We start from the raw sequence: 14746 nt of genomic DNA, 5'->3' as shown, positions 1-14746 counted from the left end.
TCAGCAGGACCTTGGGCTCATTGAGCCTCAGCAGAAAGAGACTATTTTCTTTCATGTGAACCAGTGCAATAAGGATACCCAAATCTCTTGCTTCAGGGCCAGAGCAGACTGCCCCCAGGGGCTCAGCAAGGGGTCTGTGGCAGACATCTTGTGCTTCCCAGCTTGGCACACTACGGGGGTGGAGAGAGCTGTCTCTTGACGCGTTGGCCAAGGCTGGAGGACTCGGCTGAGCTGAATGGAGCAGCATTTGGCTCGGGTCAGGCGGTGGTTGGATCTCGAGAACGGAGCAGATGTTACACGCTGCTCAGGCTGGCATGCCCAGACTTTGCTTGCTGCAAAGGAGCCGTTCCCCACTCCAGCAAGAGGATGAGTGCTGTTGACTTGTGGCATCTGCCCTCCCCTCTGTGAGCAGGTGCCAGTCTGGCTCAGCACCTGGGGCCAGTTCTTTAAGGTGTGCGCAGGCCCTGCGGGCTTCTTGACGGATATAACAGTCTAACCCTATGAAATATTTACACTTCCCCTCCCACCTCCTTTGTTAGCCCTCTCCGCTGAAGGCCCATCTTGCAGTTGGCAAACTCCCTTCCAAGCCTGTTCATGCTGGGAGGAATGAGGGAAAGGAACATGAAACCGCTTGGCAAGAACAAGGTACTGGTCAGACCATGCAGTTGCCTCCTGGGACAAATACCTGTTTTGAAGCCAGGCCAGTGCAATGTTGCATGACATGACCATTGCAGTGAATCTCTCCCAGCAATTAGGGGTGTCATCTCCTTCCTTGAATGGTGACATTGCTCCCCCACTGTTCCCGGGAAAATGTCACTCCAGATCTGACCAGTGATTCACTGTCCGGTTATTCTCCCTGTTCTCTAGCTGATGGTGCCTAACTTTGATCTTGAATTGGCCCCCAGCAAGTGCTATCCAATTTCAGAGAGGGATCTTTCCTCAGCCATGAATGACGGGCAAAGAGCTGTTTGATGTCATACATTGCTTCTGGCATATTCAAATCAGATCGGAATGAGAGTCCATCAAATTAAGTAAGCTGTTTCTGATGGTAGCTGGTATCGGATGCAGTTCCCATTTTAATTCCATTCGGTGATTGGAAGATAAAGCAGACTCATTCTGTTTTCTGTCTATCTTGCATTTCTCTAGCAGCTGAGAGAAACAGAAATTGCATCCAAACAAAACTAGTATCATACAGACAGAAATCGGGTTGCTGCCATGCTGCTGTTTTTAGGGTGATATTTGCCTCTTTGCAAAAGTTCAACCCAAGCCCCGTGCACCCCGTCAGCCTTGCTGAAACGCTGTGTTCAGTGCTTCATAGGCATTGTTCCAGCTCTGCACAGAGGTGCAATTCACCTTTCAGCCTGTGCTGTAGGAAAAAGCCGAGCATTTCGGGGTTTGTTAATGACTGAGTTGATGCCAGATCAGAATGGGCGGTAATCTGTGCCATTATCAGCTCCTGCGGATGACCTGATGTCCTCTGATCTGCATCTCTATCTAAACAATGCTGGGATTGCACATGCTCCCTTCCCCCAGCCTCCCTGTCAGGCTGCTACTGCAGCCTTGTCCTGTATAAAGCCTGTTGTGTCTATAGGCAACTTGTTTGCTCTCCAAAAATTGGAGACAGCCCCTGGAACAGCTTGTTTGTTCTTCACCCCCATCTCTTTTTCATGCCCATGTCCGTAAGGGTAAAAAGCAAGAGCAAATCAAGTATTTGAATCCACAGTGGTAAGTGGGAGGTGAATGAGACTGCATATGTTGCTGGTTTTTGCCACCCTACTAGCCCACTGTGACCTTCCAGTTCCTGGCGAGTCCTTATTTTTATTTTTGAGGTGTTTTTTGAGGTGGTTTTGTGCATTTCTGGATCTCTCGCTCCACGCTGTGTTTTCATTTGGATAATGCAGTGTATACGCACCCCTGTAAGCAAGACCAGGACTTGGCTTTCAAAGGAGCTTGTTGCAAATGCTCCTCCTCAGTTATGCTCGAGCCTTAACTCCACTCTGTGGTGACCTGCCTGTTCGCTTGCCAGCTCCTGTTTAAAAAGCTGCCTCGAGATGGTCTGTGAACATGGCACAGACAACGTGTCAGATTCATCCTTGGCGAAACGTGGCCGTCTTTTTTCATGAATGAGTTGCTGATGGCATTAGCTCAAGGAAGGTGAATGCAGATGTTGCATAAGCTTCTTCCACCCTACTGCTGGCAATGCATTTCAGTCCGTGCCTGTGGCATCCTTGTTGCCCCAAATGGTCTGGTCCTGAAGCGCAGACCTGGCTGGAATGATGCAGCACCAGACAACGCTAACACATTGTTCATTCAAGAGAGACTTTGTGCGTGCAAGTAACTCAGTAGCACATAGTCCATTGACTTTTTTTCCTGAAGCGGTCTAGGAAAAATCCCCCCTGAATTTCTGCGTTTTCCTTTCCAGTCACGATAGGTTCCCTGTGCTGGCAGAGGACATGTGCTAAGAGTGATCTATCTCCTGAGTTTCTGCTCTAGCACAGAAAGGAGTTGTGATGCCGTGGAAGCTGCTTCCAGATGCCATTCGGTGTTTTAATGAGTGCTCTTCATTTGGAAATAATCATTCACGTTCCTCTGCGCTATAATCTCGTATCGGTGTTTGCCTCACAAACGTGCACACAAATTTCTATGTGCGTTGACATATACAGATGGGCGTTGGTGAGAAATACTGAACTAATTTCCCTTGTGTAACGTTACCCAGAGACATCAAGCTGTCAGGAGTCTGATGAAGAGCAGACAATGTGGAAAGTGAAGCACCAGAGATTTTGAAGACCTTAGATGCGACCAAGGTTTTCCCACCCCCCGCCCCCCCTTTCCTGCCCCACTGCTGTCCAAAATACAAAACATGCTTTCTAATGAGAAATCAATAGGAAGTACAGGCCCAGTTTGTGAAGTCTGCGTTGGGTGTAAAATCTGACAAGAGACGCTGTTGATAGGAAAGCAGCCGAGATGCTCCCCCCGGCTAATAGCTGCTATGGAAACAAAGCTGCTTTGTCAAGACGTGACAGTGGGTATCTCCTCATTACAAACATCTTTGGATGATCCCGTGATCTGGTGTTCGCTCTGACACGAGCTGCACAAAGTGCAAGCGTTAAGTATGGTGCTGCTTGCTAAGTGTACTGCAGGTTGTGGGGAAGAGGTTGCTTACTGCCTTGAAGCCCACGTTTCCATGCAAAGGAAGCCTGCTGGGAGAAGAGGTTGCCCTCCTTGTCTTCAAGCGGGCTGCAGACATGGCCCAACGTGGACTGAGCTTGGTGCAGGCATGGTGCTGAGAACTCTCCTCCTTGTGCTCTTGCATCTGTCCTTTGGGATCCACCTGACCTGCAGCATTCACTTGATGTGCTCACTTCTTCTCCCATTTGTCCAGTCTTTCTACACAGTTAAGGTCCATGTGTGTTCTAGCATAATAGCTAAACCAGTTATATGAAGCTAGTTGTAAGACGCCTACCCTAATGCAAATAACAGACACTTTTGGAGCAGGTGAAGTCTTAGCAGGTTGCAGAAGTAAGCAAATGTGCAGATGGGACAGTTACAGTAGAACAACGCGATTGCATACTTAGGTCACCGGGTTTATATGTACTCTGCTGTGCATGGCATGGCTGAGGGGGCGAGAAAGCAAGGTTTGGCCCTTCTAATCTCATGGCACAATGGGTGCAGGATGGCACCGTGGCCCGCCCTCAGATCTGAAATACTTAGCACCACAGGCTCTAAACCCTGCAGGGGTGACTCAGTCTGTCATCTGTCTCCAAAGCAGATAAACTGCATTCCAGGCTGTACACCGAGCATGCGTGCTTTCAGGTTGGACCTCCTTCAATAACCAAGGGCCTATCTAGTCCAAGTGGATGAAGACTGCCTGCCAAATTTCATTACAGCATGGGTTTACCCTGCTGTCCTTACAGCCTGCTATCAGCTTGGCAACTGCCCTGCATCCTGGACCTGGCTGCATTTCAATGGCAAAAGGATTTCTGACTCTGCCACTATACAGCAGTCTGGGCTGAATGGCGTGATACAAATGTAAGGTTATGATTGGGCATTTAATTTATATGGGAATAATGAAGATTTAAATATGCATCTCTCCTAACAAGTTTTACTTAAGAGCAAAAGGAAAACAATTTATCAATGTCTTGCTATGACTGTCTCCCTTCCAAACCCTGCTAGCTCAAATCGATGCTGAATTATGCATTACAGGGATGGGAATGCATCACCACTGACAGTAGTGTTACTGCACAAAGCCCTGTGGCTCCAAGGAAAGCCATTTCATTTGAGTGTTTTAGGGGGATTCAGGCTTTCAGTGCATTTCCTTCCAGCCAAACCTATGACCCCGAACCAACAAAATCTGTTTTGTAATATGTCTCAGGTGCAGTACTGTGAATGGGGCCTGTGGGATACATGGCTGTTGTAGTTCATAGTGTTACTACTATTGTAAGACCAATCACATTGATCTAACTATGCATTTAGTGCCAGTAAGTTGAAGACATGCAGTGCCCTTTGCTTTGAGTTGCAAAAACCAGGCCCCTTTGCCTGGCAGTTGTTCCCATCTGGCTAAATCCAGGCTTGACTATAGCATTGGAGCTCTAGTAATTACTTGCCTTGTGTATTGTAATAAGCAGAGGAAAAAGGCTGTAGGACTTGATTCTTGTTTTTCAGCTTACTGCTCTGCTTTGGTTGCACACCGAAGATCATGAAAGCTTTCACTGTAAAATCCTTCCCGATGAGGGGAGAAAAACAGCCTGGCTGCCAGATTTTTTTTACACTAGACTGATTTTAAGGCCAGAGGGAGGTTGAATTCTGTTGTTCTCTTTTCAGTGTACAGATTACCTGTCTTGTTGTGCGGCAATATGCCCATCATAAAATCCCTACAATAACCAACAATTAATTGATTTACTACAGATTCCAGGGTTTTGATAGAAAAGAAAAACACTTGATCCACTGCAGTAAGATCCAGAAAGAGGCTAGAGGTCAGAGGCCAGGAAACTATTATTGGTTTTTAAATAAGCTTTGGGCAAGTTGTTGTATTGAATATTCTCCCCCCCCCTCTATCATTGCAACAACTGCTTAGACTAATTCTGTTTCATTGTGGGAAGCTTTTTTTCCTCTGTACAAGGGAGGGAACAAGCTTTAAACCCAACTTTACCAATACCGCGAGGCTGGCTCAGACCTCCGAAAGTTAAATGTTGAGAAGATTAAAAGAGCAAACAGGAAACAAATGCCTGAGCAGAGATAAAATGGAGAGTCTCTTGAAGACTGCCCTACCTCTACAAACAGTTGGGAACAAAGTCTTGTCTAAACAAGAGACGTTGCAGAGCTCTGTTTTTATTAGACGTTGCCTTCTCTTTGCAGCGCTCCATTTGTCTATTAAAACCCAGTGAATCCTCGTGTGGCATGAACTGGTAAAGACGGCCAAGTGGCAGTAATATGCTATAACGAGCATAATATATGAGCATTTTGCTATTGATAAACTAGAAGGCAGCAGACACTTGAGAATTTAAGCCTTTTGCAGAACCCGGGGCAAGCGGGCAGCTCCGTCTGACTTTTGTCTGTCCTACCTAAGTTGAGAGGAATTTAAAGGAGCTTCAATTGGGAACAGAGCGCCATTTTGCTGTTGCGGTTACCTACCACAAGCACACTTCACACATCCGTCGGAAGAATGGGCGCAAGACTCTTATTTAATGCTCAGACATAGCATATGTACAGTCAAAACAAGACAGACAAATCCCGGTACCTGGTTTAGCCAATGCTAGAGGTAGTAAGGTTAGGATACATTAAATACAGTAAAAGATCACCTTCAGTGCATCTGTACAGAGCATAACAGGATATAGACAATAATACTATTGACAACACCTTGACACGAGATCAGTCTTTGAGTTAGTCTTGATTGAAATATAGGGAATTGACTCCAGCTATACGAAAGTGAGCTAAGCGTGTATTACAAACTCCATCTTTTCATCCTACCTGAGGATCAGCAACTTGCCAAGTCCTGCCGAGGATGGTATTTATGCTAAGTCACATTACTTTAAAAATAAATGTTATCGCCTGCTGTGTCTATGCTTGGCCTGCAAAGCATAATAAGTAGAAAACCATGCGTGTGCGCACACACAATAGCCACTTTACAATTCTTCGCATTAAATAGAATCTCTGCTGTCAGCTAAGTTTCTTCAAGAAAGCAGCTTCTTAATACACATTTATTCTCAAGATCTTCCTTTCTTAGGAAGAAAAACATTGAAAACAGTAAGCAAAACGAAGCAGTTCCTAGGTAGCAACAAGCAGGACAGTGCTTGTAGAGCAAATTCTGTTTGGACCCAGCTTGGCTGCCTCCTTCCTGAGGTGTTCAATGCCACCCACTACTTAAGGATCACCTACATTCCCATGGTAGATAAGCCAGATCAAAATGTTATTGACTGCAGCTGTAAGCGTGTCAAGCAGAGTACTTCAGTATTGCTTACTGCCAGTCTTTTAGTCTACTACTGAAGACATGTACAATGGTAATTGCTGATTCTGGTGTCTGGATGCTAACCCTTTTCCACATTTCCAGTGTTTGTTACAGCAACGGGGAGGCTTCTACAGGGCAGGTAAGCAGTTCAGGCACTGCGTTTCTAAGGATAGTTCTCCTAGCGACATGGTGAACATGTTCCACTTCCATTTCAATGTCAGAAAAAATGGACCAGTTCCTGGGATGCTCCCAGTTCTGGGAGCAACTGACTGGTCTCTTTTGGCAGCTTAGGTTTTAGTGAAGCCAAGTACATCGCTACACTTGAGCACCGCATCATATGATAGACTTGTATGCAGAACCATCATCTCAACATGCCTCTCCCAAGTGGTGAAGCAACCTCCTTTAAAGGAGGAGCAAAACAACTAGCTGTTCAGCTTCAGCACAGGCCTTCAAGCTCCCTCATTCAGCAGCATTGATGGTGGCCTTAGGAAACTGCAGATGCACCCTTCCTAGTTACAGATGGAGCAGGAGGCAGAAGGGGACATTGAACTGGTCTCTACAAAGAAAACTCTGCAGACTGTGCTTAATCTCACAGCTCATCCAGATTAAGTATGCTTTGATCTACTAAAGTTTTTAAAATGCCTTTACTGAGACCAAAGAGCTGATATTTAGGAAGGGGAACAAGAGGCAGGAGTGGCACTTGTGGAAGCCTTAACCACTGTTTTCCTTACCTGCAGCTATTAACATAAGTACAAAATAGATCCAAAATCAGGAATAGCAGCCATCTGCCTGCTGTCTTCCAGATATGTCCATGCTAATGTGGCCAAAGAAGCATCTTCAATTGGAACACTAAATCCTAATCAAAACCAAGGGAGTCTTAAGGTAGCTTAAAATGAACCGTGAGACAGCTTCTACTTTAGTACCGTATTCCTATTAAGTGCATTGCTTGAGTCTTCACTAAGGCGGGAGGAGGAGACCTGCAATACAAGTTAACAGGGGAATTTTGCTGTGGTGCATGCTGCTGATAACATTTATCTGATATACTCCTCCTCGGAGATGCCCGGCATGTCTTCATCTGTAGCTTCCTCCAAGTCTGGCAGGTTGCCCCAAAGCAGTAAGTTCACACCTGGGGAAAAAGGGATTGTAAATAACTTATTTGAATTCTGACCTAGTTTTGGGTTGGAACAACCACTGAATACACTGCTACCGAACAGATGGGACCTGGTGTTTGTAAAACCTATTAAATTAAACAATTTTCCACTTGTTTTTTGTTTTTTTTGCAACTCATCTCTGAAATATCCCTTTGAACTGCATTTTGTAGCAACAAGTTCCTGTATGAATCATGTAGTTATTGGTAATCCTCTCATGCCTGGATTATTTTTAATTGCATTGATTTGACACAGGTGACATTGAAGAGATTTAAACAATATGTTTTCTCTTGTATAGGCCTGTTGAAAAGCTGAGCACTTTGGGGAGGACTCAAGGCAGCCTTTCTTGAATGCGTAGCATGCAAGCTGTAAGTAGCTGGGTAAGGGGAGGGTGGGGTTGTTGAATCGTAAGAGAAGCTGTGGTCACAACCAATACGAAGCTTATAGGGATGAAAAGAAGTTACATAGGGTCACAGTGACAACGTGGCTCATCTCAGAATGAGTGCTCGCTGGAGGGCTGCCTAATAGCACAGTGGAGCAACACACACCCCAATATAAATAGCAGCCTGTGGCTGTGCTGTTTACACCACTTTGTGTTTGTGCAGGTCACAGTGGAGTGATGCCTTTGAAAATTGTCTCTAGTCAGCAGAGGGGTAGGAGCAAAGTCTCCTATCAAAACAAATCTCATGGTTGTGGGGGAGGAGGCGAGGGAAGATCCGCATAAAGTGACAAAATAAGAGAGGCCAAGACTTTAGCTTTAAATAGCTAAAGCTGTGCGAGTTTTCTAGTACAGCATTCCTTCTCCAAGTGTGTTAGAAAGCCAGTTCACTAGTGTCTTCATGCCTTAATTGCACATACTACAGCCCCGGTCACACTTTCCTTTAAAAGGTGACATGAGTCCCAACAATGGCACCTCTTGCCATGCTGCATGTGCATGGAAGGAGGCTTGATCTGGGATTGAGGATCCGACTCCAATTGTGCCCTTTGTCCTTGCCAGTACAGGGGGACCCTGGGATCGTGACCTCAGGCTCCCCCTCCGCCAGCAAGTTGAAAGCTGGGTGCCTGCAGGTCCAGGGCACGGGCTAGCAATGGACTGATTGTCAGTCCCAGCCCTGCCACACGTTCAATTTAAGGCACCAAACAACCCACAAACATGTTCTGCATTTTTATAGCTGGTTTGCCATTTTATGATGCCTTAAATTGGGTACACATGTAGTACTGTTGCTATTTATGCCATGATTAACATGTTAATTACATAATTATGATCAATATGCTAATTAACATTAATTATAGCATAAATGTAGGGTGTCGAGGAGGCCTAATAAACACTTCTATAAAAAAAATAAGGTGCTAGTTATAATTCCTAAGAATGCAAGCTGGAATTCCCAGAATCCAAAGTATTCCTTACCAGAGGAGTCTAGTCTGTTGATGCCAAAAACCGCATGGCTGTGAAACATCCAGAAATGCCCATTATTACAGGACAGCAGACAAGGCTTGCATGGAGCAATCACATGGTAACCTACAACATTACCGCTAGAACAGACAACAAACACCGTCACTGTAGTGCAAGTTCATGGCTGAAAGATGGTTTGCACAGAAGAGTCAACTAAAGGTTTAATATTAAACAAGAGCAATAGTTTTGCTAGGCAAACCAAGGTACGTTTTTAGATAAGGAATTGTATTTATTTTAATGGCAGAAAACTAGTGACACTAATACAATCCATAATGATATACAAGTCACTCCAGTTGCCATTTTATGTTTTCTTAGACCTAAATTGCACAGTAGAATTTCCTGAGACAAGTTCTTCTATCTGATGGCATAAAGTAGCCCTATAAAAACACTATTTAAGATCTATATGGTCTTAGAAGTTAGGTTGATGGATCCGAGTCTCATTCTACTCCTATTAAATTTACAGGGAATGCTGTAATGGATTTCAGTGGAAGCAGGGTTGGAAACATGGTGATCAACCACAATTGGCTCTCCACACTCCCAGCCGCACACCCTATCGGTATGTGCACTTTGTGTTTTTCAGCATCTGGACAAACCAGATTTCCTTGCTTCAAGTTTCTAAAACAAAATCCCACACCTCTTTGTTTTTAATTCCAGAAGCCTTCCCTTACTTGAATTTGAGCCAGCATAAAGCTGATGATGACTTTTCTTAAATAGCATTAGTATTTGTCTTTAAAAAGAAAGATGTTGGCACCTTTAACTATCAGGCATTAATAAAGTATGTGTAAAAAGCTTTAAGACTTTTGAGCATGGCAGCTTCCATCTGCTTGTGAAGACTCAATCCACCACCGGGACATTATTATTTAGGTTTAAATGAACTGGAATAGGTTCATAGGAATGTAGGGCTGGGGGGAGCTCACAAGATAACCTATTCAAGCCCCCTGCTCAAGGCAGGATTGTCCCTGACTAAACCATCTCCATCCAGTGTCTGCCCAACCTGCTCTTGAAAATGTCCAAGGATGGAGATTCCACGGTGTAAGAGCATTTCACCGGGGGAAATGTTCTCACGACTATTTGTGTGCTGAAACACTATTTAAAAGTTAAGTAAGCATTATGTCAAGGGTTTATGCTAGCACAGGCTGACAGTCACCCCCAAGTTTACTGGGCTAGGCTTCCGCGGAGCAGTGCTTAGTTCATGGCCCTACTGTTCCCGCGTTAGTGGCTGGTTGGTACGGAGATGTTTAGGGGACGTGCTACAGCACATGCACCTCTTACTAGGTGCTCATACAGTTACAAGAGTTGCATTAAAACGACATAACTTACCATTTTAAACATGCAATGTTCTTCAGCTTGCATTTGCAGATTTCAGTGAAATAGCAGCTTCCAATGAAGTCAACAGAACTGCAGGAAGGAATATTACCATAGGAATGGCTTAATGGTATTTGTATCAGCTTCACACTTCCCCACCCCTCCTATAATCTAAAAGTCCACAAGCCAGGGTTTTAATGAAGTTCTAGTGTTTCCATTTCAATTTACAGATACCTAATTAACAGCCAATTCACAGATTCCTAAGTAGTCCACCAATAACTCCTGAACTGCGAGGTTCTCCTAGTAGCGCACAGTTCAGCATGAGAAGCACTTTCAGCAGATTTATTCACTTGCAAAAAAAAAAAAAAATCAACCAAGTATAATTAAGATATTTTTCAATTTGGAAGAAGTGTGTCCACATACGTTAAATATAGAGTAGCTGATCCACTCCCAATTCCCACCTTTACTTAATTCACATCACTTTTTCCCCCCTGCAAGCATCTCCACTTGGACAAATCTCAGATTAGTCCTTGGCTCTATAACACAAATACAATGGATTTTTTGATGGGTATCTTGTTTTGCTGACTACTACTTTGCTTGAAGTTGTTCTATACGAGATAGATCTAGACCTATTTCTGAAGTATGTCCCACTTCATCAAATGCTACGTGCAGCTAGATCCTTTGTTACACGGGTAATTGCTATGGCACAGACCAAGAGTCCTCCACAGAATTTTTAGCCGTTTTGAACCTTAAATGATCAATGGGATCTGATTTCCCTAGTTGTGCACGTTATTCCCCCCAGCAAAACCAGATGCAGATTGCTTAATAGTAAACTTGAAACAAAAAAATTAAAATAAATAAAACTCTACTTTTGACCAGAAGTCTGACCACCTCAAAGTTTAATGTGATCTACTCCTCGGAAGTGTCCATCCGTCTCTTTAAAACCCAAATCATCTGATTTTTTTTCCGTTAGTGTTATTTCATCTGTTGCAGCTATTTCAGCCTTACCTCCAGGAAACCGGTGTGTTGGCATAGGGGCCTCGGGATTTCCAAGACTCTAGTCATTAAGGATTTCTCTTTCTGCCTCTAAAGCTGCTGACTTTATAGAAGGTGTGAGCACCTCCTCCTCGAAACCAGGGCTCTGCTGCTCCAGCTATAATGTGGCAGCATAGGTGGAGGAAACTTGGTTCTTTCTGAGGGGCAGTTTGCAGTGTAGACAGGACTACCATCAAGACTTAGTATTTTTATAGTCTTGTTTATTTTCCTTTACACATTAGATAATATGACCAAAGTGAAGGTTCGTTTCAATGAGGCAGGCAGATTTAATGCCTATTGAGTTTCTTCACAGAAGAGGTATTGAAAGCAGACCAGTAATACAAGATACGATTCTTTTGTTGGTTTTCAATCAAAGTCCTGTTAAGCAAGACTCTTCCTCTCCCTGTGAACAGGCTCTATCCACAGAAGTTTATTTTTAGTAGTTTGTTTTTTGTTTCAATTCAAAATAAAAATACCGGTCATTTTGCAGCAAATGGATCTTTATTATTTTACAGTTTGTCTTTGGTCTTGCTTGCACCAGATTATGTGTCCTGGTTTTTCCACAGTTAGTTACTGATGAAGCTCCACTAGTCTGAGCACTTGCAGAGTGGATCCAGGGAGCCACCAGCCTTTCAATTAGTGTCGCTTGTACCCTGTTCTGAGCTAAAACGTTATAATGGTTTCCACTAAGACTTCCACTTTTAGAGCAGTATCAATGGTAGGAAGCGCAGAATTTGTGAAAGAGGGACAGCTTTCCTCCACCTCCAACTACCTACTATTTATGGGTTTGATTCAAAACTGTTTGTGAGCATCAGACCTTTACGGGCCTGGAAATCTATCTGCACCCTTTCTCCTATGCAAAGGAAGTCTGAACTTCTGTTCTGCATGTGTGCACGTTTCCTTTTCTGTTCTACTCGCACAGTTTAGTCTCCGCTTGCACTAAACCACTCAGCCCTGACAAATCTTTCCCCCAACCCCAAGCTGCGCTGCAAGTCAAAAGTTGCAGCATAAGAAAAGCATGTTCCAGTAAATCCTAGTCTAAGTCACTTGAACCCATGTATTTTAACTTCAGGCTGCAGTGTTTGGCTGACTGAGTTTCATAACCTCGTGGTTGCAGTTAGCATTCTCCTCTTGCACAATAAATTGTGGTTTATGCCACTTGTAACCATGTAAATCATTGTCACTCTTATTTTTTTTCCATCTAATCTATAAAGACAGTTCAGAAGCATTTTACTAGTATAGAAACATCATTGCAGTAGTAGCAAAGTGCAAATACTACTAGCAAAACTGTCTTCATTGGTGTATCTTATTGTACCATCATTGTACAGAAGGTGTAAATCCACACTGCCCTCTGCATATTGCTTTACTTTCTCTCCCTTTCCCAGGTCAACCCTATGAACACGTTTCACAGGGTGCGCAATTACTTTGCAGACCTCACTGCCACAAGTTTGTAACTTAGGTCCAACCCCTTCTGGAAGTGGGTTTTCTCCCAGGACCGATTCAACAGTAGACGGTGAATGTGGTAGATAGGAATGGAGGCTCCAAATCAGCCCTTCCTAAAACCCCAAAGGTTGGAAGCTGCAGAAAGTGCTGGACATGCCGTGTTCAAGCTCCTTCCCTCCCAGCACCTGCTTTCTGGCACTGTGTCAATCAGGATATGGGGTGTGATGGACCTACCATGTGACCCAGTAAATGGCTACTTCTGTATTCACCCTCAAAACTCCCCGAAACAAGTAAAAACCCAGCTTTGTTGCCATAAGCGGTGTCCACAATATGGGCTTCTGTCAGTACAACCTAATCTATCGGGGATTGTACCTCTTTGTACTCCCTGCTGGCAAAGCTGTACCAACAGAAGAGGGTAGCATAAGCTTCGCGACTCTCAATTGAGTTTGCAGAAAAACGGCTCTATAGTTGGAGAACATACTTAAAATGAAACTATCCTTACATTTAGTTCTCCTTTTAACCCACACGTCTCAATTAACATACTGTTTTGAAATCTTCATGTTCTTAATATTTAAATGTGGTTACTTCCAAGTTCAGTGTACAGAAGGTGCAAATCCACACATTGCCACATTGTGCAAATCCACATCCACACTGTGCATATCGCTTTAGTTTCCCTCCATTTCCCAGACCAAGCTTATTTGATTTATAAGTAAGATTATTATCCTGATTGATGCTGAGCTCTGAACACCAGGCTGGGTGCTTTCCGCTTCTTGCACAATACGTTCGATGATGCTCATGCACCAGGCCCAATACAACTCACTTTGCTTTCTTTGCTCCACATTGCTTCCCCGAGCATTAAATGTAGAAACCAGCTTGTGGGTGTGAAGTAGAACAGATTGGGACTGAAACAAGGTGCCTTGGATCAAGTGCTGCCTTTCTTCCAAATAGCTTTTGGATCATCGTGATGCCGTGTACAGGGAAAACTGTTACAGCTCTATTTTAGCAGGCAGCACGTGATGTGCGAGAGATGGGCCCATCCACACCCTTTTTACTGTTCTCTAGGACATAGTTTCTCAACCCGTGGTATGTGTACCCCTGGGGGTACGAGACACAGGCAGGCGGTACATGGGCACCCCAACACGCTCTCTCACCCTCAAAATATGGCAAAAAATTTGGGGCAATTAAAAAAATTAAATTCCCCGGTAATCATTTGGTGTTCAACCCTCCTAACTTGGGCCCAGGTACACACTTGAGTTGTGCACTCCTGGTGTAAAAGGTGACAACCCTGCCCACACCAGATCAGACATCTGTCCTATCACGGCCTTATATACACAGCCCTCCTCCCAACATACGGCACGCATAAATATAAACCCCCCCTGGAAAATTGAAGGTTGGGGGAGTTATTACAGTTTTCAGAAGTTACTTGCTACTTAAAAGGTTGAGAAACACTGCTGTTTTCACTCTTTTTAGATTCAAATCCCCCCCCTTCCCTGCCAAAAAGAGCCAGCTCTTCATTTTCCAGGGTATGGAGGAGGGGCTCCCCTGCTAGGAGGGGCATGCCCCCAAATCATTTTTTTCTCCATCTGTGCTCCCCTACACCCCCACCTGCTGGGTGAGGCGGGGTGGGGGCAGCACATGGTGGGTCTGGGGGGCGCTTTTAAATGCCCGAGGCGCTGTCCTGCGCGGGCGGGGGGCCCGGGGCACTCACCCTGCGGGCGGGATGTCGGTGGAGAAGAGCTGCACGTCGGCGTCGGCCAGCAGCACGGCGCGCATGCCGCGCGAGCTGAGCACGTGGCGGCAGAAGCGGCAGCGCAGCACGGACACGCAGCGCTCGCGGAAGCTGCCGGACATGGCGCCGCCAAACGCCCCGCACAGCTGTGCGTTCGAAATGCCCAGCCCGCGCCCCATTGGGCCAGG

General features: G+C 44.9%; 1 protein-coding gene across 1 annotated transcript; it reads right to left on the bottom strand.

The window, feature by feature from the left end:
- Window positions 1–5654: 5654 nt before the first annotated feature.
- FAM72A (family with sequence similarity 72 member A) lies at window positions 5655–14619 on the bottom strand. Its single transcript, XM_014520419.2, has 4 exons — window positions 14538–14619; window positions 10367–10444; window positions 9002–9126; window positions 5655–7571 (listed from the first exon to the last, which is right to left on the bottom strand). Exons 1-4 carry the CDS (start codon window positions 14600–14602, stop codon window positions 7477–7479), a joined length of 363 nt encoding a protein of 120 aa, XP_014375905.2. The 5' UTR covers window positions 14603–14619; the 3' UTR covers window positions 5655–7476.
- Between the last annotated feature and the right edge of the window lie 127 nt (window positions 14620–14746).

This window comes from Alligator sinensis, unplaced genomic scaffold, assembly GCF_000455745.1.
Source record: "Alligator sinensis unplaced genomic scaffold, ASM45574v1 scaffold1322_1, whole genome shotgun sequence".
Classification (NCBI taxonomy): Eukaryota; Metazoa; Chordata; order Crocodylia; family Alligatoridae; genus Alligator; species Alligator sinensis.
This window is presented reverse-complemented; position numbering and strand designations above follow the sequence as displayed.

Bases quoted from the DNA above. Each gene is read 5' to 3' on its own strand.
- FAM72A (XM_014520419.2), bottom strand. From the start codon at position 14,602: ATGCGCGCCGTGCTGCTGGCCGACGCCGACGTGCAGCTCTTCTCCACC. The intron at 10,445-14,537 runs GTGAGTGCCCCG...TCCTTCCTGCAG, and splicing joins ACCGACATCCCGCCCGCAGG to TTCTGTTGACTTCATTGGAA. The intron at 7,572-9,001 runs GTAAGGAATACT...CTTTTTCCCCAG, and splicing joins CAACAGACTAGACTCCTCTG to GTGTGAACTTACTGCTTTGG.